The sequence below is a fragment of the Channa argus genome, chromosome 1, assembly GCF_033026475.1.
Source record: "Channa argus isolate prfri chromosome 1, Channa argus male v1.0, whole genome shotgun sequence".
In the NCBI taxonomy this organism is placed as follows: domain Eukaryota; kingdom Metazoa; phylum Chordata; class Actinopteri; order Anabantiformes; family Channidae; genus Channa; species Channa argus.
In genome coordinates, this window is record NC_090197.1 from 12,341,338 (window position 1) to 12,368,954 (window position 27,617).

A 27,617-nucleotide genomic window follows, 5' to 3' on the forward strand; every position below is an offset into this window, starting at 1 on the left:
TTGGGTATCCAGAGATTGAATTTCTTCCCCTTAGACTGAAGAAGCTGCTTGGATAAGTAGGGAAATGTTTCTTTTATCCCCGATCATGTGTGTGTGTGTTTGTGTGTGTGGCGCTAAGAGCGCTAGTGCACATGCTCCATGGGCACAAAAATGCTGATGCACAATAATCATCCAGGTCATTTAAAAGGTTAAACCAGAATTAGTCTTATTTGGAAAATATATGTGCCACTGATCAACTTTTAATAGTGAATGGGCACCATGATGCAATCCTGTTTCAGTTTTTAATTATACATCCATGGAATAAATTCTCTGTTTCTCTCATTTACACCTCAGTGTTGGTGGCCACTGAAAATGTATGTGGAGTAAGACAGTAGTTATACAGTTATGTATGAAGCAAAGTCTGATACTAACAGTCAAATTAATATGCCTTACCAAATTGTTTGAAGTAAAACATTATTTAAGGCCTTACCTTTTCAACCTAATTTTCTCTACACACATATGTAATTTGGAATACCAGCAATACTTGTTTTCAAATGTCTTCAGAAATGTATTTTGTTAAATCGCCAAAGGCTTTAATTAAATGATCAGCTATCCATTTATTTATTTTTTCAGCTTGTGTTGTTCCAGTATGTCCCACCCTTTCTGAGTTCTCCTTTGTTTTTTATGCCATTCCCTCTGGAGTTATGTTACTGAGAGACAATAATTTTCCTCTTCCTGTTATTCCTCCTCCTGATCCTTTTGAAACTGCTCTGGGCAAAGTCTGTTTATAAATCTTCCATCACATGAAGAAGAAGAAGAGTAAATATCTTTTTCAGCATGATACTGCAGTAATATTAGTACCTGCAGTCGTTTCATACTGGAAGGTTATTGTAGAAAATATTATTTGGAAGAAAGATTGTACTTTGAACTTCAACTATCTAAGAAAAGTGAGAAACATTGAAAAATAACCTTAGATTTTACACATGTTGAATAAGTTCTTTGTAAAAACACAAAGTATATTGATATCAGCAGTTCTTTCTGTGAAACCCGCTTTAAAAGCCCTCTGTATTTGATTTTTGAAAAAGTTTACCTTTTTATTCAGACAGGGTGGACAATTTAATTAATATACTAAAATGAAGGTGAAAACGTTTTCTTGTCAAAAAATACATAAAATTATAAGTATTTAATCACACATACTAAATGCTATATTGATAAGGCATTGGCTAACATTTTCCAAAGAAGATCACAAAACCTAAATCTCAAGATACACTCTTTAGCAGCTACAATGTCCCTTAAATAGTAATATTTCCCCACCCTACTGTATGTTTTTGTGGCATTAATCACTCCTCATAAGTACAGGCATGCCAAAGAAGGCCAAGGCATGTGTGGACTCATCAGACCAAACCCCAAGTCCCGTGGGAGACACTGCACACCCCAGCTGTGGTTACACACACTTCAGCCTTTTTCATCCTGTTAATTTTTGAGCTACGTACATATTTATGCATGCGGGGTCTTTAATATACCATGGTGGGATCTTGCTGAAGTGGGATTATTAGTGATTTGACATAACATGTTCAGGTAAAATTAATGTCTACAGACTTGTAATTAAACTGCTTACCAGTGACAATTAATTTAAGCAGCCCTAATAAAAACACAAATTTCACAAAAATCATAAATTTCCTATACGTACATTTAAGTCACTTTGGTCCAAAGTTTAAAAGCCAGCTGAGTCTCTGAACCCACCTATCATAATACTTCCTCAGGCCTACAGGGAGCAGCAAAATCCCCTGGACAGCCCATGTAGAGTCACACAATCATACACCCAAACTCTTTTACAATATGTCTATTCTTACCTCCGTTTAAACAAATTAAACAAAAGAAATCTAATTTTAGATATGTATATGATTTTTACACTGTAAACAGGCAATAATTTTAGGTAAATAACATCATATAAAGCAAATTCAAAAACTTGTATTTTTGCTAAATTGTACTTTATTTTCTTTTAAAGACATATGTTTTAAAACAGCAATTGTAGAGAATAAATAAAGAAACATGTTTTTTTTTTTACTTCCATAGGTACATTTATGCAATTAAAAACTCTGTAATAAGTGTGTTCATTGTCTTGAAGACTGCAAGAATCCTTTTTTTCTTCCTAAATTAAAAAACAAAATCATCATGATACCCCCCTAATCAAATTGATTAGCAAATAAATTAAACGTAAAAAATCAAGATAGAAAAATTCCCAGCCCTTCCTTCCGCTTTGTTAATTTGAAAAGTAGTGGCAGCAGAGAATCTTAACTTGTTAAGCTTTAAGACCTTTTAACTCCATTTTTGAACCAAGGTATGTACAGTGAGAGGAAATCCATTTTTCTTCCATTTAATTACCCCATGTTTTAAATTTACGTATAAATAATAAAACTAACTCTACATAACAATGTTACCAATGGTAATCATACAGAATATTATTTTCTTTTGCCTTCGACTGTGTAGACTGGCCTTCTCTTAACGCCATAGACCACAAATCACACTATACAGTAGAACCCTGTTCAGTAGAATAACATCAGTGATATGCTTTTTTTTTTTCTTAACATGTACATCTTGTTGCCAACGATAAAGTATGTACATAATATAAATGAATCCAGCTGTGGAATGATAAAGTAGGAAATCCGGAGCACTTCGGATATTGCGGATGCTGATTCTGTAGATGTATCTGTAGCTGATATTACTGCTGTTGTAGTTTTTGAAAGCGCATACATGTGATACTGATTTTTGTGAAGTGCTGCTCCTGTGCTATATGGTTGGTCAAACAACCAAAAAAGACTGGGACGTCCCAAGTGGTTTTCTTGATTGAACTCTTAGGTTTTCCTTGAGGTAAAGAAGAAGAGGAGAGACAGAGAAAGAGAAAAAACATTTTAAACCAAATGACAGAAGTAAAACACGAATTTAACACTTTGGAAGTGGAGTGGTTACTGCAATACACACTGCTTGCACTGACGCCTCAGGAGGAGTCTAAGTAATCAACTAGTGTCCATGCAACTCAAATAGTGACAGTCATACTGCTGCAAGTGTATGCACGTTCTCATGAAATAGTTTATCATCTCTTTTGGCAGGCAAAAAAATTCAGAACATGCACAGTAGGAATTCTGGGGAGGGATAAACTTGCCAAATTTTAGAAAACAGTTGGAGATTTTCTGGCATTTATTCAAATAATATACAAAACCATCCCGTTTGCCAAACTTAAATTTCTCAGGAAAGTAAGGTTCAAATATTCAGAGCATCTGCAAGTAAGTACCAGAACCATCTATCTTGTTTAAGACCTTTTTAATGTAGGATTTAGCTAAATGTAATACATAATGTGTTTCAGAGCATTAAATATGTATGCTCTGCCCTCACATTAATACGAAATTAAACCCCTTAACAAGCAGTCATTAATCCAATTTTTCCCTATACTTATTTCTAGTTAATTATTTAGGTTTAAGTTGTAGCTATAAAACGTAGATTGTTGTGTTTGATGCAAACAGCATTTAGCGAAAACAGACTTATACAGAACATTTGTGATACCATCAGAGCATTTGAGGTATTTGACAGACAAGAAGGAAGAAACTGTATGTTAAGGGGTGTTTAAAGTAAAATTATACATGTCTTCATTAAACAGAGAAGAGTTTTGTTTATTGTGATACAGAGAAAGTTTGCCAAAATATAACATAAAAAACATAAGTGTTTCAAGACCAGAAGCATCCTAATATTTTTATTAATAACATCAAAACATAGAATTTCCTTTTTATATTTAATGCTTTAATAAATGTGAAACTTGTTAGTTATATGCAGATACCCTGTGTATTTTACATTTAAGAAATCCCTGTCACTTTTATATATGCTGGGACATTTTGCCTTGTATTATTTGAATATTATGACTTGTTTTGATAATTATTTCTTATGTTTTTGCAGTCCCAGAATTCCTACAGAGGAATGCAGTTCCTCAGCTAGCAGCATGTGTCACAGGACCCAAACAGCTTTACCCAAAAGTTAACGTTAATGTCTCAGCTGGTACAACACACACACCAACACACATTCCCTTATACACATGTATTTTTTCACATCTATTCAACGCAAAACACTCGCTTAAATAGGAATGCACACAACCTCTTCTTTGTCCCACACACAAAATCAAAATACTATGTTGTCCACATTATACTGTACAGGGGCACGTTCAGTACATTTTCAGTCTCACAAAAACCAAACAATGTTCAGGCACAAAGTCACTTGGAATTCAGTTACAATCAAACAAAAACCCCGCACTCACCGAAAACTACCACACCAACCAACTAAACAGAGGGAATGTGTAAGAATGATAATCATGACAGACAAAAAAGGAAACTAATCAAAAACCTAAAAAGTCTAAGAAAAATTTCTAATGTATCCATATTTGATGGACAACAGGCTAATTTAGCTCTTAGCATTGAAGCTTTTTGTGAGGAATCAAAAACCACAACAAAACAAAAAAACAAAAACAAACCAAAAAAACAAAACAAAAACAGCATGTCATGATAATCAGTTACTTACAGACGCTGAGGTAAAGTGACAGTTATTGATCAGTGTTTGCAAGGATTAAAACCAGGACAAAATAATAAGAGGAAACTCACAACGCACCAAACACAGTTTATGGTCGCCACAGTAACCCGCCATGCAGTTGAGCATGGTGAATCAAGGCAACGGCCCAAAATAAAAACTGCTAATGGCAACCATCACAGGCAATATCGCCACAGCAACCAACAAAGGCCAATTAACTTACAACGCAGTGAGAAGGAAGGGGGGAGGTTTTAGTGGTTGCTAGGCAACCGTAGCCATAGCGACGCACGTCTCCACGATATATGTATGGACAGGACAGTCTTGAGAGTTGTGTGATGTTTTTTGCAGGAAAATGGCATATGGCACAGCACAAAAACAATAAATGAAAAGTAAAACAAAAATTAATGATGGACAGTAGTTGGCATTCAACCCTGCGACAGAACACTGGTTAGACACAAGAAGTGAACCAAGTAAAAAATCCTCTCAATACATATTGGGCCAAAAATAAGGATTGGCTTTACACAGTATAGGTATCTTCTGATTCTTGTAATGCATTTCAAATTGATGGTATTATAGAGTTCTGCCACCTCATTAAAGTTAATCTACTGTAGGGTTATTGACTTCTCTGTTTCCAGATGAAAGACAGCCATTTAAGTGCTGATTCCCCAATTACATCCAATCTGTCTCTTTAACTTCCAGACACATCTCCAGCTGTGTTTCAATCCCTCCCTGAGCCCTCTCTGTCTGCTTAAATCTGTCAATATACAGTAGCTCACCTCCGTTAGTAAGGCCTGTTGGCATCCTTGGGCCTCTTTAGCTGCACCTTCAGTCTCTTCATGCCGATTTGGAAACCATTCATGGCCTGGATGGCAGTCTGGGCGCTGGAAGGGTTGTCAAAACTCACAAAACCTGAGGAAGACATGATGGAATGAAATAATCAAACGCAACCATTTGAGGTATGGCAACATAATATATGGGAGAACAGCAAGTAAAGTGATAACTACATGTCTTCTCTCACATTAAGAAAGAAAGTCTCCAAAAACCACAGGCAATAACTATCACGGACAGTGCTGTCTGTTCGACCATCACCGTGACTCACCGAAGCATTTGCTCTGGTTGGTGGCGCGGTCAACAAACACTTTTGCAGAGATGACGTTTCCGAAAGGCAGGAACATCTGCAGTATCTCAGAGTCAGTGAACTCCTGTGGCAGGTGATATATGAAGATGTTACAGCCCTCAGGACCTGCACGTGAAGACAGGAGAGACACGAGCATATGACAATATGAGTTAGGTGACAAAACCCTGCTAAAATCACAAAGCTGAGTTAAGCACTGAGTGGCTGTACCCAAACGTGAGAAATTAGGGGGCTTTAGAGGTTTTACCTTTTTAGGGATCCAGTTCAGCTGCTTCTCCTGTTTCATGTCCTTGTGCTAAACTAAACTAACAATTTGCAGGCTCTAGCTTCACATTTATTGTACAGACACAAATCTTGTATTATTACTCTAATTAAACTCTTCCCCAAATGTCTAACTATTCATTTAAATAGAGAGACAGTGCATCCAGAAAGTATTCACGATACTTAATGTAATCAGTGCCAGCTGTTGATCCCCTGCTTTCTGCCCATTGATTGGGGGGGGAGCAGATAAAGGACCCAGGTGGGTCGGTGTGGAGTTTATTCTCTTTTGACTGGAGGGCAGAGAAACTTCAGTGTTCGGTAAGGGATTTATGGGTTGAGGATGTTGTGACTGATTTAATTAATGAGCTATTTTTTTTTATTATTTTAAACATTGGATTGTTCTTTGATGTTACAGTGTGGCCAGTCTACTGTACATGGGGAATATCAATGTAGCAGGTATAGGCTTTGTTTTATTGTGCAGATATGATTATATTATATAAAAGTAATAAGATTAAAAGTCATGTTTTTATTTTTTGGTGTAAATGTTTGATTCTTTTTGTTTGTGTTGCAGTGATTGCCCAGAGGGGTTGCATCAATGTTTCCTGCTGTCCGTGTGTTAGGCTTTTGTTAAGTTAGTCCGTCCGGCGTTGTGTGGCCAGTAGAGTAAAAGATCTGGGAGTGCGTCTTGTAATGGCGGATTAACTGTTGTCTTCCTGCCTTTTTTTTTTTTTTATGTTTTGTCTTGTTATATGCCACTTCCCTGTCCTAACACCTTACGGGAAATCAGTAGCCTTAATTCCCTCTGTGATTGACATTTAATATATTTTACTGGTTGTGTTCACAAATGGATTAAAGTTTTGTGTTTTATATAAAGCTTGACTTTGTTGTGTAGTTGTTTGTCTAAATCATCACATGTGTATTTTGTCATCAGACAGGGAGAGTTATTGAGGAGTATATGATAGGTGGCATAGTTTGTGTATTTAATATAATTAAATATTGTGAGTTTACATTTTTATTTGGTGTTTGGGATTTGGGTCTCAGATGCTACAAAATAATAAATTTGATCCATTTTGGAATAAGGCTGTAACAAAAGAACATCTGGAAAAATATCGTTTCTGGATGCACTCTACTTGTGTAGTAGAAGTAAAGAGTGGTCCAAAAAGTCTGCACTGACAATGTTGACAATATGGATCAATATGGATCATAATTTATAAATATTCATATGAATTGTCATTAATCAAATGATTAAACCAACCCGTTGACACTTTGTCTCAAACATAAATGATTGGAAACCAATGGATTCTCACAACAACAGTAAAAATATCAAACTATGTAAAACACAGTAGAATTGTTTGCAAAGTGGATATCTGTGATCTAATGCATGCTTTCTGGTAAAAGGGTTAAAACATGCAAACCCACTGGAATGTTTGCCTAAGATATGACTGTTCCACATTTGTGCAGAGCTCTTCGCACTTACCTTCTCGTTGCTGCAGCTGCTGCGGCTGCTGAGCTACCAGTGTGGGCTGGTGGGGGAACGGCTGTCCCACCAGGCCGTAGGCAGCAGGGTAGGTGGCTGAGGGACAGGAAGAACAGGTGAGCAGAGAGCAGGGGTGAGGCAGGCACTGCAAACAAAAGTTTTTTTTCTTCAAAGAGCATGATAGAGCCACATTCCCACCTACAGATTTGCCAAAACTGATATTTGCATTTAGCTGGTCATGTATGACTCCATCCATAGAGCTGCAGGCTATTTACATTTTGTAATATATTTGCATATTTGCATGACTCTGGATGTAGATTTCTGCAGTAATGGGTAATCGGGAAGTGTTTGCTGCATTCCATTATGTTGCGTAAAACTGTTCTGCATTCTGGTTGCACAGGCTGGAAAGTTATCTCTAGGAAATTATTAAAAAACACCGGATACCCAGTATTCACACTGTACGTGCTTGTAACGAAACAGATTTCCTAACTGAAGTTTGTTCATTGTGTATTTTTTTCCCTACAATACTTCAAACCTCTACCATTAAATGCAGATTATAAACTGCATAAGCATCTGTTTATGTCACAAGTTACAGTATAAGTTTATACTGCACATATCCAACACAGTCAGGCTCACCTGTATAGTGCTGCATGCCTGTATAAGCTTGCTGCAGGGGGTCCAGGACAGGGCTCTGAGCTGTGACACAGTAGACTCAATGTCACAAACTGCTATTTGCACAACAATATCTTAAGTGCTATCTTGAGCACATCAGCATGCCCCAAATAACATTTAGTTCTTTTCATTTCATTTCCTCTTAATTAGACCCTGGCTGTTGCACATCAAAGCAGAAATCTGTGGATCTGTTGAGGAATATTTAGTGACAGCCACACAGTTGGTGTTAGGATGCGAGACTGTAGCTTTACCTTGATATGCATGAACCCCGTTTGTGTACAGGGCTTCAGTTGCTGATTGGCCATTGGGTGGAGCTGGCACAGAGGGGTAGCTGTTCACTGCAATTGGTGGAGGCAGAGCAGGCACAGGTGTGGCTGCAATGGAGGGTGGACTGCTGGTACCTGCACAAATGTTTACAGAGCTCGCTAAAAGCATAAACACTTAATTTGCAGCAAAACATACTGCAGATTATTAATACAGGTTTGCTGAAATTACATGTGCAGAGTTATTTATTACAAACATGAAATTATTATAAAAATGAAATTAAAATACCAAATATTTTGTAGTACTTGTCAGGCTCAGCTAATACAGTTAGGAAGTCAGCTGCAAATTAAAATTACACAGCTTAAAAAGCAGTCTTACAAGGACTTATGCTCAATACATTGATATACAGGTAAACGTTGAATAAAACTAATAAAGTGAAATATAATAAATTCCAATGCAACATTTAAGGTAGTTCCGAAACAAAGTAGCAGTAGTTCTTCAATTATACTGTATCTGTATGTATATATATAGTTTAATTTATAACAGAGACTCTTCAAGTACTTGCAGGGCACAGGAAAGTCTAACTCAATTACCACCTTACTGTTTTTATGCCATAAACCTAATAGCAAACACAGCAGTCTGAAAAAGAAAAAACGTACAAAATAGATGTTTGTTATTTTGTCCTCTTAGGTCAATTTCTCCTTGTGTATCTATCCTCATATTTCCAGCAGAAATCTAATCAAGTCTGGCTGGGGCCAGACATCTCTGCCTCTCATTACCTGAGGAGGGGGTGATGGATGCGATCGGTGTGGCAATGATGCTGCTGGGGTTGAGGGCGGCGAGCTGCTGCATCTGAACTGCAGCCACTGTGGCAACAGGAGAGAGGTAGGCCGACTGCGCCACCAGGGCCTGCTGCTGCATCAACTGGAAGACAGAGGAGGGAGAATTTGGGATTGAGGGGGAGAGAGGGGGTCAGGAGATTTTGTAAATGGTAATGACTTATATAGTGCTTTCATCCTCATTCACTCTTCTCATTCACCTGTTCACAAACACACTCAAACACCGATGGCGGTGGCTGCCAAGCAAGGTGCTCACTTGCCGCTTCGGCTAACTTGATGCTACACATCCCTGTTTGGAGGGATGTGTAGAGAGAGAGGAGGTTGCAAGTTTGTGAGAAGAAGAAGAAGATGCAAACAATATTGTGAAAAAAAAATTCTGGGCATTAAACATTTAGTGGGCACATTTTTTTTAACCATCTCCTGTAATAATAGGATTCAGTAAATACAGAAAAATCCATCATGTCTAATATAACTGCACCTGCACGAGTCTAAGCCACAGTCAGAAGTCAATATATTTGAAGGCCATGTCTCCGCACGCTGCAATAAAGACATGCCCTCCACGGTGACCGACAGACACTTGATTTTGTTCATCATCATTCATTAGAGCCTGATCAAGTAAATAACCTGTCTTCCAATCATTTAGCATGTTCTTGCTCCAGGTTGTGAAGGCCAAACTGACTGCGACTGTGTAGTTTTTAAGTGTAAGGGGACCTATTCTTTCCACCTACCTTTAAAATTTTAGGTTTTATTTCAAGATTGTAACGTTGTATTGTACTTTGTGAACACATTAATTGCACAGCAAAAATGATGTCAAGCCTCCTTAAGCATCACATACTGAACAAATGAAGCAAATCTAAAACCATTTGCACTAAATGGTCAATTAGCAAAGATTGGTGCAGTAATGTGACTTCACTCTACACTGTAAATCGACATTTTTTCAGTTAAAATCATCTGGGATGTCATTTAAGCTCTTTTATTAGAATCACATGGAATATATCAAACTAAAGAAGGTGTGGACTAAGTGTATATTGTAAATTGTCTTTGTTTTTTTCCTCACATTTTTCTTTCTTGACGTTGATTAGCTTGTGCAGCAAGCACCATTGGTGTAAATGGGCTTCATACGGGATACAATCAGACTTGATGTCTCACATCAGTCTATATGTGGGATCCCATGCATGTTAATATGTGTAGTTAACGTGTGAATGAGACTTGAGACAAGTCACTTCATTTGCTTGATATTTTATAACAGTTATCAATACAAACCTCATTGTTTAGCAACATTAATGTAGAGTTCTTGTGTGTAAAGTCTGCTGTAAGCTGTATACTGTATATGTGTGTGTTCCTCACGGCCTGTGTGTAGGCGTTGTATGCCCCAAGATGCAGGGTCATGGGACTGATGACTCCCAGCTGAGAGGCCACCTGCTGCATTCGCCTGAGCCCTCGCTCCTTCTCAGAATCGGCAAATTTTACCACCAGACTGGATGAGGCGCCCTGAGGGGGAAATAAGGAGAGAGAAAATGTCCACTCCAACTACCATCCCAAATTTTAAGTACAGAGAAATATTTAATCAGCTGTTTCATTAGCTCGCTGATTAGCGTCTATCACAAACCATTCAGCTTAAGGCCCTCTGCAAAAATATCGAGATCAGCAAAATTACCGAAGTCATGTTCATCGATCTAGTACAATATGCTCAAAATGTAACATTAATTATTGTGACAAACCAAAAAACAGGTAATAATGCACAATCATCTTTGTGCCCAGGGCCTATCTTGTCCACCTCCTGTGTCTTTATATTTTTCTTGTTCTGCTAAAATTCTACATGCAAAATGCCTGAAATAGAAAAAAAGAAAGAAAGTAAGAAAGAAAGAAATTTGCAGTTTTTCTTGAAAACAGTTTTACTACCCTTGTCATCTATCTATCTATCTATCTATCTATCTATCTATCTATATATATATATATATATAAATAAAACACTGACTTAAGTCATGGATTGTGTGTGTGTGGGTGGAGTGGGACAGAAATGAGTAGTGACTATTAGCTGAGTCACAATGTTGAGTGTCCAAATGACTGCTGGTGTAGAGCATCTGAGTGTGTCTAGTTGATGTGTAACTATGTGTGTATGTGCATTTACTGTGGATGTAGCTGTGTGGTTTCTGTGTGTGTGTGTGTGTGTGTGTGTGTGTGGGTGTGGGTGTAGGGGGGACTTACAGGTAAAGTGCGACTCCCATGCAGAGCGTTGATGGCGGCCTGAGCCTCTGCGTTGCTCTGGAACTTTACAAATGCACACCCTACATGAAATGATAACACCATTAAACAGGCCTCACACACACTGACACACAATATAAAGAAACTACTTGCCTTTAAAAATACATTAGAAGCCGTCTTATATCTAGTGCTTCATCAGTTACCGAGGCATCATTAAACATGGTCCACAAAACATTCATTGCTTCATCAATCACAGCCCATAAACCACCAAACGCATCATTAGCCATGACCCATAAAAACCTATTGCACCATTAGTCATGCCTCATGCAACAAATGCAGAAAAATCAAGCATCTGTGTTTCATCTGTCGCCGGACTGTGATTTACATGGTAAATATTATTAGCATTGTTGTTAGTGACACTAGCAATTTACATCCACGTTTCAATAATGTGCTGGTGGCAAAACTCTCAGAGCTGGATGAAAATACAAACGGGTAAAATCTCTGTCAATGTAGTAAAAGGATACTTGAGTAACAGGTGTTGTGGAAATGGTGGAGGGGCGTGTCGTGTGCATCTTACCAAAACCATCTTACCACTGACATTTTATTCAGTGGTACAAATATTTACCTAGTACATTTTAGGTAGTTAATCACACTGAATAATTTGAATAAGGGAGTAGATAACATCAAATTGGATCATAAATGGAAAGAAGTGAGATGGTTATATGGTTATGTACTTGTATGTATTTTGGTATATTAGTAATTTGCATGAAGTCTACTCATAGCCACTACTATGATTAAATCTGCATATCCTAACAGGGTTAATAACTTTTTGACACAAATCTGCATTGTAACCAAGATACAGAAGTCTGTTATCATGATTTTAGGCAAATACGTTTTAACTTATAGTTATTCCTGGCTGTGTAACACATTTTACTCTTTTATTGTGATTCTTGTGTTAACTGTGTGATGTTACCTTTGCTGGTACCATCAGGCCCACGGAGCACCGTGCACTCCTCTATGCTGCCAAATGGCTCAAACATTTTCCTCACATCGGCGTCTGTCTGCTGTTTTCCCAGCATGCCCACAAACAGCTTCCTGTCTTCTAAGGGAAAAGAGATCGGCAATATGGGAGGGGAGAAAACCGAATAATGTGTGGATAAAGTGAGGTTACAGATGGGAAAAAAGTGGGAGTAAATGTTTTATGAGAGAGGTGAGACAGGCAAAGAAAACAGGGAAAAGGGGAGAAGTGCAATGTCATTGTACATGCATGAATAATAAAAAACAACAGTGTGATAAACAACTACAAAGCTGTGTGGACATCAGCCTGCTATACTTTAGAGCACCACCAGAGTGCAGTAACATGAACATCACAACAAACAAACAGCATCTGGTGGTGACTCAAATGTTTGTCACCCTCTGTGTTGTCAGAGAAGCTGCTCCGTCTGTCCCCGTCTGTGAAGGATCAGAACAGCATTTCTGCATGTTTCAGCCTATGTGCTACAAATAACATGCACATTTCATTGCTGCAAAATATTCTCCGAAACACACGACAGTGTTATTGATGGTAGCCTTTATTTTTCCTACCATCCAGGCTGCCATTTTATTCTCATTCATTTCAGTATGACATTCAGTCATAGTGAGCATCTCATTGTGTTCATTGTTTTGGTACATTTATGCAATTGTTAGATGAGATTAAGGTTAAAAATGTGGTTTGGTTACTGACATACTGACAGCAGAAAAGCATTGAGATAGTTTGCTCTATTAAAAAAAAATCAAACTAATAAAATGCAGAATTTTGTCTTTTAAAAGTTGTGATGTGACAAATAAGCTTCTCCACTAGCACGGTACCAAGTGGACATATGCCATGTGTTGCATTTTGAAAAAATAAAACTTAGCATGATGTTGACTGTGACAAATGATCTAGAAATTGTCTATAGGTTCAATTTACATACAGTAAAACATGCAGAAGCAAGATGCATCTTTGATGTTAATCTAAAATAAAATAGTGGTATACTGTTGAAAAAAAAAACAGCCCTGTTTTATAGCACAATTTTACTTGTTTTACTTGTCTTACTATACAGGCAGGCTTCTGTAATCAGAGTGAGCAATCGTTAGTCCTTATGACAAAAACACTTTTAAACAAATTTCAAGTTTTTGCATTGTCACTAGTGCTGAAATCTTGTATGCACTTGTTACTACTGATTAATTCTAGAAAGGTCCTTAATCAACATATGATATTGTCATTTTGAGATGTTGTCGCCACATTCTTAAGAACTGCTTTAAAATAGTTATTTGCAAAACGGAACAAGTCTTTATGGATGCAAGACTGAACATTGACATTTTTATTGTGTACACTGTGAAGCTGCTGTTTGAACAGGTGTCTCTTACCTCCTCTGCTCTCGCTGTCTGCCGGCTTTACTTGGATCGGGCGGTTCATCTGGAAAGACACGATAAGGCCATACAACAAGGTCAATTTAAATGCGGAATAGGGATAGTGATTATGAACAGGGTGATTTAAAAATCAATATAATTTAAATGCCAGACTTGAAAAAAATGGCAGTAATTGAAATTTTATTGTGCCACATAATCAAAAAGTGGCAACCATTGTCCCAAAGGAGCAAAAGATGACATTTATATGAATTGACTTCATGTAACCCAGCTATTATTGTGCCGTCGCATTACATGATAGTGGCATATGCATGTGTGTATGGAGGTTTGTGATTTCGGCCTCCTAAATTCCACAAATGTTTTTTTTTGCTTTTTGTAAACCAACTCTACTCCAGCAGACCATGGATGACACTGATATGTGTGATCTCACATTCACAGTGTCCTACAGTCTCTATGTGTCTCTCCGAGTCTCTCTCAGAATCTGCTCTAATCCTGCTGTCTATCGTTCCTTCTCCCTCTATCACACAAAACCAGGAAAAGCACACACCCACGCAGGATTGGGGAAGTGATAAGATTAAGAACACTCGCTGGCTAATCTGGATTACAGAAGCACGCAGCATCAGAGTAGTAAGAGATTCTGAGTCTGAGAGAGAGGCAGAGACAGGTATACAGGCGTTAGAAAGGAAATAATATCTAAATATCTGAGAAAAAAATAATACAAAGAATTAGTGAATGATTAGAGCACGCAAAACACAGAAGGATTAAATTACCTTTTCATAATTCATCAAAAGACAAGATGTGAAATGTCATTTTCTTCTTCTTCACAACTGCCCTCCGTTTAGCTAAACCCTTATATGGAATTATGCACACTTCAGTGCCTTGTCTTTCAAATGTATAGAGCACAAAAGCAGTGAGAAGATGTATTGAATGCAATAAAGAAAAGAATGGACAAGAGAGGGCAAGTAGGAGAAGGGTGGGATTGGGAGGGATTGAGGGGAAGGAAAGGAACATATGGAGGACAGGATGGAGGAGGGGGAAACTTTGTGTGTGGGGGTAAGAGAAGAGGAGTCGAGGTGAGAGCAACAGTGTGACTCTCTGGTAACTGCGGCTTAATGAAGGTCTTAATTATGGAGCTGGTGACATTTCAGCTAGTCGCTGATCCTGTGTCACTGATTGATCTGCTGTGATTGGTCACCAGAAGACATTATTGATCAGTTCCACAGTCTCAGTCCGCCACCAGGACCTGCATGCATAAACGCTGTTGTCTCCACAATGTTACTATACCAAACCTCCAGCTGAAATACCAGCTGCAAAGGGCCCCCATGTCTCCTCACTGAGAGGAACCAATTACTTACAACAATTAATAGGATAAACGAGAAAATGTAAAGACAAAGTTTGAAAACTATCTTTTGATCACTCAAGTAAATGTAGGTCTACTCCTGCAGTCAAGTGAATAGTAATTTGTTTAAATTAAACAACTTTCTGTTGTGCATGAAATTCATTAACAGTAATGTTTTGCGTTGCAGTGGTGTTAGCATCATCCAGACAGGCAATGTTGTAAAGTGTATCGGATTAAGGCATTCAACAAACATCACTTATGTTTTTATAAAATGATCCATTCGTTGTCTCTTATCCAGTGTTTACCACTACATCAACCACTTGTTATGATATTTGTACACCCACCAAGTGCCCGAGTACAGTGCAGCAGCCTGTCCAAATGAAAAAAATATTATAGTGCAATATTATACATGTATGCTGTTTGTATATTTTCAGTATACTGAGATACTGATGGTAAAATTGTTTTAAAAAAGAAAATAAAATAAAACTTATCTTCCCTTTACACTTTCCTACTAGCTCAGGAAGCATAAAGGAAAGACTAAAGATAACAGCTAATTCTCTAAATGTTAAAGTTGGTTTTAATAAAAGAGATATTAACATGCAATCCTTTTCCAATTTTATTTTTCCTACACCTAGTGTTTCTAGGTCTGTAAAGGTGTGTAAACTGAGGCAAACACAGCTCTAAACAACAAAGTAAATGACAAGTAATACTTCTTAATTAATCACTGGCGTTTCTTTCCCATCACATATGATACAGTTTACCTTAACCATACCAAAAACACTTGGTCAGATATGGTTATGAGCATCATAGGATGTGACAGATCTAAATTTCTATAAATGAATGATGTTGTATCTATCTATGTGGGTTTTATACTCAGTAAAACATGAAGTTACATTTACTTAACCTACAATTAGGGTTAAAATATCCTCAGAATCATATAGTTTCAAACAAACAGTGTTGTGCATTTCTGAAAGGAAGGTAGAAAACTTCTGCCTAAGAAAAAGATGCGGATGATCTTCAGTAGACTCAGAACGAGATTTTGCTAACGCAAAGTTATAAGAAATATTTCACAGTGAAAATATAATAGTTGGGTTAAGGAATCAATGCTGATGCTACAACCTCGTAGCAGTAGTTTAACGTGACATCTGTGATTGATCACATGTTTGAATAATGCCTCTCGTGGCCCATATTTCAGTGCAGGAAGATGAACAGTGAAGGCCGTGGTGGTGGTGATAAGAAGAAGAGCAGCAGATGGCTCAGGAGATTGGAATTACAATATACAAGGGGGAAAACAGTGAGAAGTGGAGGCCATAAAGGCTGTGCCCCTTCAGATCAGCTCAGCAACTGGGCCCGCTGCACTGACGAAGACCGCGCTCGCATGGCCTTGCCATGACAACGCCGGTAAAGAGAGCCTCAAATCAGGTAAACAAGGTTGCCCTGAACGACGTGTGGAAGAGAGTGGGTGAAAAACAAATGAGGTGGACAAAGGGTGCTTCTAGGTCGAGAGATAGTAGGATTACATGTGTGAGCAGGGAAGGAGGAGGGTGTACAAGGGAGGGAAGAAAGAGTGAAAGACACAGGACAAAAGAAAATTAAAAAATGGATGAACGACGGAGCGTTTGTGCCTGTTGAATATTGGCGCTGTCTCGAGAGCAGATGCAATAGCAGGGAGAAAAATATCTCCCTCTAAGCCTAAACCACTAACACACACTTTACAGTAATTTGCTCTCTCCCCTCCTCCTCCTGTTGCTCCCCTCCCCATTCTCTCTTAGGCTTGTTTACAAAAACAGTCCCACACTGTGCACAGAAAACACACAGGCAAAACCTTCCTGATCAACAGCCCATTTTACCAGTGTGTTTTTGCTATTTGATTTTTTTTCTTCCCCTCAGATCCTTTGGCAAACACAAAGCACACACATTATATACAATCATCCTCCGATTACACACATACATCATTCCTAAACACACAGACACACACACACAGACTCTGTCTGCTCTTGTTGGTCACAGCAACATGAGCACACATCTACACATACTTAATCTTTTCACTCTGTGATGCCGCAGGGGATTTCACTAGGATTATGAGATATTAAATCCATAGATTATCCAATCAAATCACAGCTCGGCCCCTTCGGCAGAATGCATGACCCCCCATGCAATCAATGTCCATACGTGCACAGGAGTGGCGCTCCATCCAGTGCAAAAATATTTTTCACCTACCGCAATATAACTGTGTTTTAGAAAGAGAATCATTTACAGGTGGAGTGTGTAAAGCATACTGATGATATTTTTCTTGCCTTTCTGTTGATGATAATCTCTATACTCGCAGCTCAAGCAGTGAGTGTTTTTAAGTCTATATAGCAAGCAGGTGCTGCGTGAGGGTGACACATTTCTGTCGCCTGCTTAGTCTCCAATTTCCATCCATTCTGCTTCTCTGCTCTGAAAGGCAGCCATTCTGAATGGTAAATATATCAGCAGAGACCATCTCCCTGCTCTTTCAAGAACATTTACAGCAGGGAGGCAGAGTTGGAGGTGGGGGAGGGGGGTAGGAGGGGGACTGGGGGGTGGTGGTGGATGGGGCGGGGGGGCACAAAGACAATTTTCCATCTTTGCCTCCCTCTGCTCCATCACACAGCGCTGGTCATTGCATCGTGCCGGTCGCCAAGCAACCTGGCATCCCTTGTCCCCGCCGTCTCTAGGCAACGAGACCTGCGACCGTAATCAACCTGCCACTTCCCCCTCCCCTCCCGCTCCTCCGTGTTCTGTTCTTCTCTTGCCTCTGCTGCTTTTGCTCCCTCACTTCTCCATCCACTACATCGCTGCAAATGCATTTACGCTGGGATGCACTTGTGAATACACTCCGGGGGGGGAGAAGCACAGGTGTAAATTGGTATATTTACCCAAAAAAAAGTCCGAAAAAGGGAAAATAATTGTGAGCTGGCACAAAGAGTTGGAACAAAGCAGCAGAGGAGGGACAAAAAAGCAGAGATGCACGACTACAGTCTGTTAATGTTTCCACACAAGGTTGCACACACAGATGCACAATCAAACAAATATGGATGGGCAGTCACACAAAGCGGAAAGAAACTCCATCTTCTCCTGAATACAGTCAGTTGCTAAGTCAATCAAACTCAGAGACTGACAGCACGACACGCTTACAGTTCAATGATATTTAATCAATGATCCTGTCTATAAAGACAAAGCTACTTCCCAGTGTTGTCTCCCGCTCCTACAGGGTTCACTAGTCTGTCCAGCATCAAGACAAAGCTGACAGTTCTTGAAGCAGACATTCAGCCTTTTTGTCAGACAGCCAACAAAAATCTTTCAAAGTGAAGAAACAGAATAACAAAGAGTAAATTTCTAACAACACTCCAGTTGACTCTCAATTGTTTTGTCTCTTCTGACTGTTAAATATTCATGTCAAGTGTTGTTTGACTCAACTCAGTGGAGCAGAGGGGGAAAAGAATTGAATCATGGACAGATTTCTGTGTGTGTATGTGTTTGTTTGTGTGTGTGTGTGTGTTACAGATAAGGTCGCTGTCCTACTTTTCTTTTTTAATTCAAGCATAGTTTACACACTTTAACTCTGCTGTAGTGCAGTGTATATGCATGCTCATTAGATAACCAGCCCTATGCCAGAGTTCAAAGAGACTAATGAGTTTTGTGACAAGAGGCCCTTTCCACTTGTGTGTTCTCCTTGCACGCACACACTCACACACTCCTCAACCCCCAAAACATACTATTTCTCAGTAACAGATGTCTGTATTTAAGCTGATAAACACACTGCCTCAATGCACCTCCAACCCCCTCCACCCTTACTGCCACCCACTGTTCATTATGTCAAACTTTAATTCATTTCTTACTCCCTTCCCCCCACCTCTCTTTTTGCCCCCTCCCCTCTTAATTTATCCAATGTCTTTCTAATTCACACCCCTTTACCACCTCTGTAAATCCATTCTGCATTTATCATTACAGTTGCCTCAGAGTGACGTACAGAGGACAAGTCCTTTTTTTGTTGTCAGTCTGCACCGCCTGTCCTGCCTTGTCCCCTTCACGCATTGATATGCATGCATATGCAAATGAACCAATGCATGAATGCACACTTCACTCCAGATAAATTTATCAAGTGAACGCATTTGCTCTGTTAATCACCATCATCCACTCAACTCACTGACATCAAGCTATAGGCAAAATATTGAGGCACCACTTTATCTGGTTATCAGCAGATACAGTACATAGAATACCATGTTGGCAGGCTACATGCTCATGTACACATAACAAATCATAGCAGCATGTTTTAGGGCCTCAGTGCACAAAATGAGCCTCTGCTTTATGTTTTTGTCACATTGTGTCCGTTGTTGCACATTTAATGTCATGTTCAACCTATATTTCCTTCCTATACTTGTATTTGAAATACAAGTATAGAAGAAGGCTACAGTGCTAACAGGAGTATAAGAGACTGTTAAAATCACCTTGCAATTGTTCATAGACTATAAGTATCTACAGCGGAACATTTGCTCCAACATTAAGGGCACAAATTAAGGGCACACTCTGACAGTACAACTTCCTATCTTATATCCTGTGTAAAAAGCCTGGGCTATATTTAGCATATGCATTTATTTCAGACTATTGATAAAACCCCTCTGTCTGCTCTGTCTGAGTCCTTATGGCTGAGTAAATGTCAGGCTTAGTCAGATGTTCCACTCAAAGAGGGATCTTTCCTCTCATATGGGCAGCTTAAACACAGAAGGCCTCACAGATTTTACTCTGACACACACACAGTACATAGTGAACAAAGTAACCTCATAATAAAACCAACAACTTCCATCCATCCATCTATCCATCCACCCATTCATCCATCCATCTATATCTTTGGATGTGTGGTCACCACGGAAACACATGCACACAAAAGCAAACAGGCAGTTACAAACACACACATGCACACACAAAAGCACACACCCTTTATAAAACTGTGTTAGTATGAACACCTGTCCTCCCTTCCCCCTGCTGCACATGTAAACACACACCAAACACACACAGCTTTCACATTTTGGCACAGTTGCACTATTAAATAGTAATTGCACGTAAAATAAACTGTGAGGCATTGCTGCAAATATTAAATCTAGTAAGTGAGTGTTGATGAGGGGCAATAAATTGTGTCTCAAATCAAGCAGATATGAGCTTTAGGGCTGGAACTAATGATTGTTCTCCTTATTGATTAAAGTAAAAGTTTGACACTTTGGGAAATTTCCTAATTTGCTTTCTTGCCAAGAGTTAGATGAGAAGATTGATGCCACTCCTAGACTGTAGCTATTACCTTGATATGGAGCTAAAGTAAGCCGCAGTTAGTTTAGCTCAACTGAAAAAGGGGAAACCTTGATACGAGTTACAAAACAAACACTTTAATTAGTAAGTGTTGGAGTTGCGGTTAGGTGGATTTTGTTCCCCTTGGACAGAGCTAGCAGTTTCTTCCTATTTCCAGTCCTTATGCTAAGCTAAGCTTAGTATCTTTCCAACATGTCAAATGTTTCTTTTAATTTAAAAAATAAACATTTTCTTGATTAATTAAATGTCAGGCCATAGCAAAAAATAACAAGTTTCCAAAGTCTACTGTGACATATTAAATGTTATGTTTGATAAGCAGATTCAAACAGAAATATATTAATGGTTAGTATCTTATTCGCATCATGGAATGAGTGAGATTTTGTTTTCTCAAAAATGTACCTAAATTCTTGGAGCGGATTAATGAAAAACTCTATCAAACAACTTATTCATTAGAAATGCATTTCAATTTGTTGAAGTATAAACTAGACTGTGGAGGTTGCTGTGCAAAATGGCTTCTTTTAAAGTGGTGTAACTGTAAATTATTGTCTCTGTGAGCCTCACAACAGTTGATTACTCCAGACAACCTGGCCTGAGACAGTGCAGAGATAAGATAAGCGATAAGAACAGAGAGAAAAAATTGTCTAAAAAAGACAGAATGAGAGTACAGCTCAGGAGTGAATTTTGTCTCTTGCCAACCTCTATTTCCGACTGCTCATAGTGAATCTGTTTCACTGTTCCTGCCTTTTTTCTTCCCTTCTAACTCCACCATTCTCTCACTTTTTTCCTCCCCCTGCTGAATGTGCTTTTGACACTCTTCCTCTCCCTATCACTTAGAGACAGGCTCTTTCACCTGAAATTAAACACAAGGCCAGGTGCTACTCCAGTACAACCATCTGTTCGCCCCTGTCTCACTTTTTTCCTTTGTCTTTCTTTTGCCTTCTTTATTCATTTCCATTGTTAGCTGGAAAATGGCAAGGGAAAAAAAAAGCAGTAAGACCGACTCTTACTTAGCATTGAGCACTGAGTTTGAATGACATATTTCAGCTTTCTCTAAATTCAGGTGAGCTTTCATTTGAGCTCTCTACTCTCAGTCCTATAATTGCTTTCATGGTATTTCTTTTGTATTGCACCAGCCATGAGATGCCAAAGTTAATTATTCTTTGGCAGTGCAGGTGCAATTAGATGACAATTACACCACAGCTGGTAGCAGGGGTGGGAAGCAGTTCTTGTCCGTGTGGGCGTGCACAGAGCTAATAAGATGGTTTTTGTCTTTTTTTTCCTTTGCCAAGAGAGGGGGAGGGCAGGGAAGTATTGAGTGAACACATGAGCTTGTTCCACATGGCTTAGAGGTAAGAGGTTGTGAGGAGAAGAGCCGCTGGGGTAGAGACACAAGGGGGAGATGGTTTTAGCTGTGCAGCACTGGGCTCTGATTATCCCCTGCAAGAGGTCAAGAAGGTCATGCTACTGTCACGCTAACAATTGGATTTCTTTGGTTGCCACCCTAATATCCTCCTGCTCCTTAAAACTGCTCTGTATGCCCCCTGTCTGCCATTACAGCATTCTTTTAGTTTTAAAATAACATGTTAATTGTAAATTAACCATTACAAATTTTAACAATCCAATAATGTTATTCACCAAAGACTAAAATAAATATTTGCGTTTCAAGATGCAAGCGCTGCTTTTTTTGATTGAGGTTTAACTAATGTTTATTTTTTTTATCAATTAATCAATTTGTTGTTTTGTTTTTAAAATATATAAAACCCCAACGGTGGTACTGCATTAAACCTTGGTTTGATCCAGCAAATTCTCAGCACTGAGAAAGAAACTGGAACTAGAGAATATTTAACCTTTTTTTTTTGCATGAAAATTTAAACTTTTCAATATAATGAAAACAGATGTTGATTCATTTTCTGTCATTCGACTATTTAATTAATGAGCTTTCTATGTTTATTCAAAAAGATTCAGATTCTTGACTCTGAAAATTAGCTGGTTTTCGCAATCTTAGATGATATTAAACCATTAGCTTTTGGTTTTGAAATGTTGCTTAGACAAAAACAAGCAATTTCACTACATCATCTTGGGTTATGAGAAATTGTCACTATCATATATTGTAATTGTTAGATTGGCCAATGAATGTATTATTTAAAAAAGGTAAACATATTAATAAATTCTGCAGAAAATAACTATTTGAAATCATACATTGTTCACTTGCTTCCTCACTCTTCCCCTAATAACTATGGCCATGAGCTGCCATTCAGGAAAGGGGAAAAAAGATGTGAATGATGTATATTTCACCAAAAATAACCAAAAAGGAAACAAGGGTAAAGCCTTGTAAGTAAAAGAGGAAGCAGCAAGAAGTCTCGCAGCACACTCTGTCTCAGTAATTCCTTGCCTTGTCGCCTTGTCTCTCACAGAGTCGGTTATTATAGAGACGCGGCTGTCATGTCATATTTAGCTCTGGAAATGTCATTTGGCAGCACACCTGCTGCCTGGCTATGCTAATAAAGCTAGGTTTAACTTTGATTAGAATTCAGAGCGAGAGATGGATAGAAAGAAAAGGGAGGAGGGGAGAGAGAAAGAGAGAAAGACAGAGACACAAAGAGAAACATCAGTGACGATAAGAACAGGCTAAGTCACTCCAGCAGCGAGCCTCATAGCTGCCTGTATTGACCCATGACATGTAGCAAGATGATTCATGCCTTAACTGGATGGATATGTCTGGATTCATCACATATGAAACATAAGAGGGAGAGAAGCCGCTGACCTTTATTGGAGCATATCAGCTAAAAGGGGAAGTTGGGCCTGCATGTCAAACTCAGTTAATATTCCTAAGCCACTGTGTGTCCATGTGGGTCTGTGTGGTGCCTTCAAATAGCCTAGCATGCCAGTTAGTTTTTTCCTTTATATATACTGTCAAGAATACAGAGAGACACACTTACCCCTGGTAGCGTCTTCTGCTCATGCAGTGCATTCTGGGCTTTGAGGGCGGACTCACGTGCACAGTATGTCAGGAAAGCACATCCTGGGTATGAAGACAAATGGAAGAAGATCAGCAAACTGTAAGTCTATGTAATTTTAATGTCTGATTCATATGCTTGGTGTGCCATGTCATTGTAACTACAATTACAGAGCCCTTTGCCATAAATGCCTTTAGGCAGAAACATTATTGCACTGTTTTAAATATGCCATTTGATATACCGTATGTGGTTTGGCCCTTGGTATAGGTCAGCACAGTTTTAAATGTTCTACAAACGCTCAAAATAAAAACAGACAAAATATTGAAATAAAAACAATGAACAACTGTCATTTAGTTAAATATTTTTCCCAGTAGCACTAGGGAGCTACAGTAATAATAATTCAGAATACCTGGAGACTATTCAGACTCAAGCACACTGAATGAGTATTTAATATTAAGTAAAATATATGCAGGTCCCACATAATAGAGAAAGGCCTTCATTAACCTTTACGGCTCCCACGAATCATGAATATGTAAATGTATGCAGAATAGGTGTTATAGATGTTAGAGGACTGATACCACCTGGCCTATACGTCTCCCAGATGACTGATGCTTTATGTGGATTCCTGAAAGCCTTTGTTTTCTGTGCTCAGATTTGCATTAGAAATGACTGTAAGGATCATTGTTCAGCTCAGATCACTTTACCGGCTTACGTCCATCTGTCAAACAGGATTTTGGGTGTGTTCAGAGAGTTTTCTTTGCAAAAAAATTAAAATCAGAAGCCTGTTCGCTACTTGCTATATTCCTAATACGAATACACGCAGTAGACTTTTGTTCAAGAGTTGAGAGACTCTTCCTCTTGTGGAAGGACATTACTAGACAATTAGGGGGAAAAAATTAAATAACCTTGATTCAATTGAAAAATTTCCTTAGTGTGAGTGATTAAAGTTTATAAAAACGAATCAAATCTCATCTGTTTGTGTAACAGCATCCATGACTAAATTTGGAAACATTAAGATGCAACCTTATCACCAACTGTACATCAGATTTCCTCAACGCTGCCATTAAAGGGACCACAGAGGGACAACAGCTAAATGAGGAATAACTGGAGAATAGATAACAGTCCTGCCACAACAGAACAGGCTACATATTAAATCAAATGTTTTTACATTAAGCTTTCTGAAACCAAAACTCTTCTCACCTTTGTGCATCCCTGTGTATTTATCCTTTATCACTGTCAACTCATAGATCTTGCCAAACTGCTCGAAGATGGGCTTCAGGTCCTTCTCCTCCAGGTTTCGGGGTATCTGCCCGATGAAGAGCTTGATTGCGTCAGGCTCCTTCATTGAGAAGTCTGGGGAGTAATAACATACGAGAGAGAGAGAGAGAAAGAGAGAGAGAGTGGAGGCGGTCAGGAGGAGCAGACAGGAGCCTGCAGGCTTAAATTCACACTGCACAGGAGGTGCAAACATGAGGCCGGGGATGGAGGTGCAGATGGGAGTGTTTGTGGGAATGGGAGGGTGAAATAATAGTTTCTACATGCTCTGAGATATGGAAGTGCTAATTCATGATAGCATAAAGCATAAAAGATTTCACAGTAAAACTCAATAATACCACATAGATTACTGTACAGAATATCATTTTGACATATTAATGGATGAAATAGCTTAATCAGTAACCCAAAGCCACTATTAACTCACTGTTGACTATTGCACATACACATACAGTATAGGAGCTATAAGAACTATAAGAAGAATTTATTCCAAAAAAGAAAACGCATAGGTCATTTCAGAATTTGGAATTGCATGCAATCACACATTTCCAAAGCTTATTTGTTTGCATAAAATGCTAAATCCAATAAAATTCTTTACAGGAAATGAAATGAAAATCTCATAACTTTTCTTTTGTCACAATTAAATTGACATCTGGAGTCAATAATCACGATTCCTATCTTAACATCTATCATATCTTCTCTTTGCCAACATAAAGATCTCTCTCTCGCACACACACACACACAAATAAATAAATACACGGTGTAGTAAATAATAGTAAACACAATCTGTCCTTGCACTGATTTCGGTCTGCCGATATTCAAGCCCCCAAAGAAACATGACAGTGTCTATTACCACAGCTGGGGACCTGCGCTCTCTTTGTCAAGACGTGGGTGACAACAATGACCTGATTTTACACATCTGTCCAAAAACACTAAACCACAAAGAGTTAAATAAAATCATACCTGTGGTGCTGTTCGTGGCAAAGAAGCGTCGGAATCAGAGGATGCCTTTTTTCCCTTCTCCTCGGAGTAATTTAGTTATTAAATCTCAATTATTCAGTTCATTTGTCTGTGCGAGCGTCTTTGATTCCTCAAACAAGTTAGGCCTGTTCCCCCCGATATCAACACAACTAACATCCAGCGACGGTCCTTTATTCTACATGAGCGTGTTTTTTCCTAGATCTGCTTGTTGTTTTTCCTCCCCCTTTTTTCCTGACAGATGCTCCGCTTTCCCCAAATAAATCTGATATAAAAATAAACAAATCTCTCTGTGTCTTGACAAAATGAAGAGTGCTGAGATAAATGAATGTTTAGGCTTCCTTCAGTGGGGAATTGGCAGTCTGGCTGGTTGTCCTCTCCTCTCCCTCTCCCTCTCCCTGTGTATGTGTGTGTCTGTACTCCTTTGACGTCGTAAGCCGGTGTCTCCCTCCCCGTCCATCTCAACTCCATCCCTCCCCTGGGCTGTACGAGCCGTGACGTCTGCCGCCAGGGACCGTCAATAAACTACCAGCACGGTGACAGCCGGCCAGGCTGGAGGAAGGAGAGAGGGAAAAAAAGGCCAGGGCAAAAAAAAAAAAAAAGACAAGTCAGGAGTACATAATACTCCAAACTTGTATAAAGTTATATATATTTGTATATATATATTTTTCAATCCAATTTATGTTTTGCTTCCTAATACCTGTGTGTTTTATCCATCGCCAAATATGGTTGTAATATACCTATTGGACTTTTCTGCTATTTTTGGCTAGAATTTTATGCCCCATTAGAATATTATTTGTAAAATGCAATGCCTATAACTGGCAACTAGGAGTGAGCAATAAAAGTATATGATAATGTCTGCGATTATGTTTTAATCTTTTGATTGATTCCCTTGTTGTCAACAACTTGGACAGGCCTCCCCGATCTGTTTGTAGGTAGATCCTAGATGCCCAATGCAAACACGACATCATGCACAATATTGACAACAGAACAAAAATCGTGTCACAAGGAGGAAATATTGTGATGTGTCTGTCCAGAATGAGGTCACATGGCCCAGCCCTACAACAACTTTCTTATTTGGATTAGGAAATATATTGTTTATTTTATAAAAAAATTGCCAGTCAAATCTTCCCAGAGCCCAAGCTAATACGTTAGCATTGTATGTTTTGGTAACTTTAAGGAGTTTAAGCTAAAAGGTTGATACCTTCACATTTTTAACAATTTTCAGGTATATGACTTTATAAGCATTGAGTATCAGACGTTTGTGCTTACTTTACATATTTAGGACAGTGACCATTTCTAGCCCTAAACAAGGACTAGAAATGCACATCCACCCACCCGTTATCCATACCCACTCACAGTATTATAGTGTGCTGGGTCACAAGGTTTGATGCAAATGGCTCAGAGTAGGTGAGAGGTGTTTGAATACATGCTTTCAATTATAATATTCCACGTCTGGAAATCTACAGAGGTAAACTGCCCAGGTGACATTGTCTAACCAAACTAAATTAGTTTCTAGGTTAAATCTCATTGTAAGTCTATAAAGTGGAGAGTGGATTATCTGCTATTACCTAATAGTAATTGAGACACACAAACGGCATATATCAGGTAATAATAGACATTTTCCATTTAAATGTTAAGGGCCCTGAATGTAAATGGCTGTACGGGGGAGGATCAGAATCTAATGGATTCATCATATTTTTCCTTTTTAATGCATGTGGTTAAGAAGCAGACGGTCCCTGACATCAAGCTTTGCAAATCCGCCTTTTGTTCTCGCCGTGGAGCTGGCCATGGTTCTGAAACGAGTCTGCTCAACTCGTGACACATCTTCAGGGCTCCGGTGTTAACTGTCCGACTGCTAAAATGCTTATTTTCGGCAAGTGTCTTCGTAAATACAGAGACCGTAAAAAAAAAAATCACAGGCCACACACCCTCTCTGACTCAACAGCATGTAAAC

The 27,617-nt window shown here is 38.8% G+C and overlaps 1 protein-coding gene across 8 annotated transcripts; it reads right to left on the reverse strand.

The window, feature by feature from the left end:
• Positions 1-1,985: 1,985 nt before the first annotated feature.
• Positions 1,986-26,095, reverse strand: celf3a (cugbp, Elav-like family member 3a). 8 transcript variants are annotated; one of them, XR_010913873.1, is made up of 17 exons: positions 25,646-26,094; positions 24,611-24,763; positions 23,393-23,475; positions 13,790-13,838; positions 12,815-12,853; positions 12,375-12,500; positions 11,405-11,484; positions 10,544-10,687; positions 9,137-9,281; positions 8,646-8,696; positions 8,345-8,494; positions 8,058-8,117; positions 7,422-7,517; positions 5,648-5,791; positions 5,325-5,457; positions 4,772-4,868; positions 1,986-2,844 (listed from the first exon to the last, which is right to left on the reverse strand). XR_010913873.1 is itself a non-coding variant. In XM_067497722.1 (16 exons), exons 2-15 carry the CDS (start codon positions 24,753-24,755, stop codon positions 5,330-5,332), a joined length of 1,440 nt encoding a protein of 479 aa, XP_067353823.1. In that variant the 5' UTR covers positions 24,756-24,763; positions 25,646-26,093; the 3' UTR covers positions 1,988-2,844; positions 5,325-5,329. The 8 variants fall into 8 exon arrangements, 7 of the variants coding, with proteins under 7 accessions (XP_067353862.1, XP_067353823.1, XP_067353844.1 ...); XM_067497722.1 differs by lacking the exon at positions 4,772-4,868 and having other exon boundaries at positions 1,988-2,844; positions 25,646-26,093; XM_067497761.1 differs by lacking the exons at positions 4,772-4,868; positions 8,058-8,117 and having other exon boundaries at positions 25,646-26,095.
• Between the last annotated feature and the right edge of the window lie 1,522 nt (positions 26,096-27,617).

Excerpts from the sequence above, each read along its gene's own strand:
- celf3a (XM_067497722.1), bottom strand. The coding sequence starts at position 24,755 with ATGAAGGAGCCTGACGCAATCAAGCTCTTCATCGGGCAGATACCCCGA. Across the intron at positions 10,688-11,404 it reads ATGGGAGTCGCACTTTACCT|GGCGCCTCATCCAGTCTGGT; the intron begins GTAAGTCCCCCC and ends TTTCCCCCTCAG. Across the intron at positions 9,282-10,543 it reads ACAACGCCTACACACAGGCC|TTGATGCAGCAGCAGGCCCT; the intron begins GTGAGGAACACA and ends TCTGTCTTCCAG.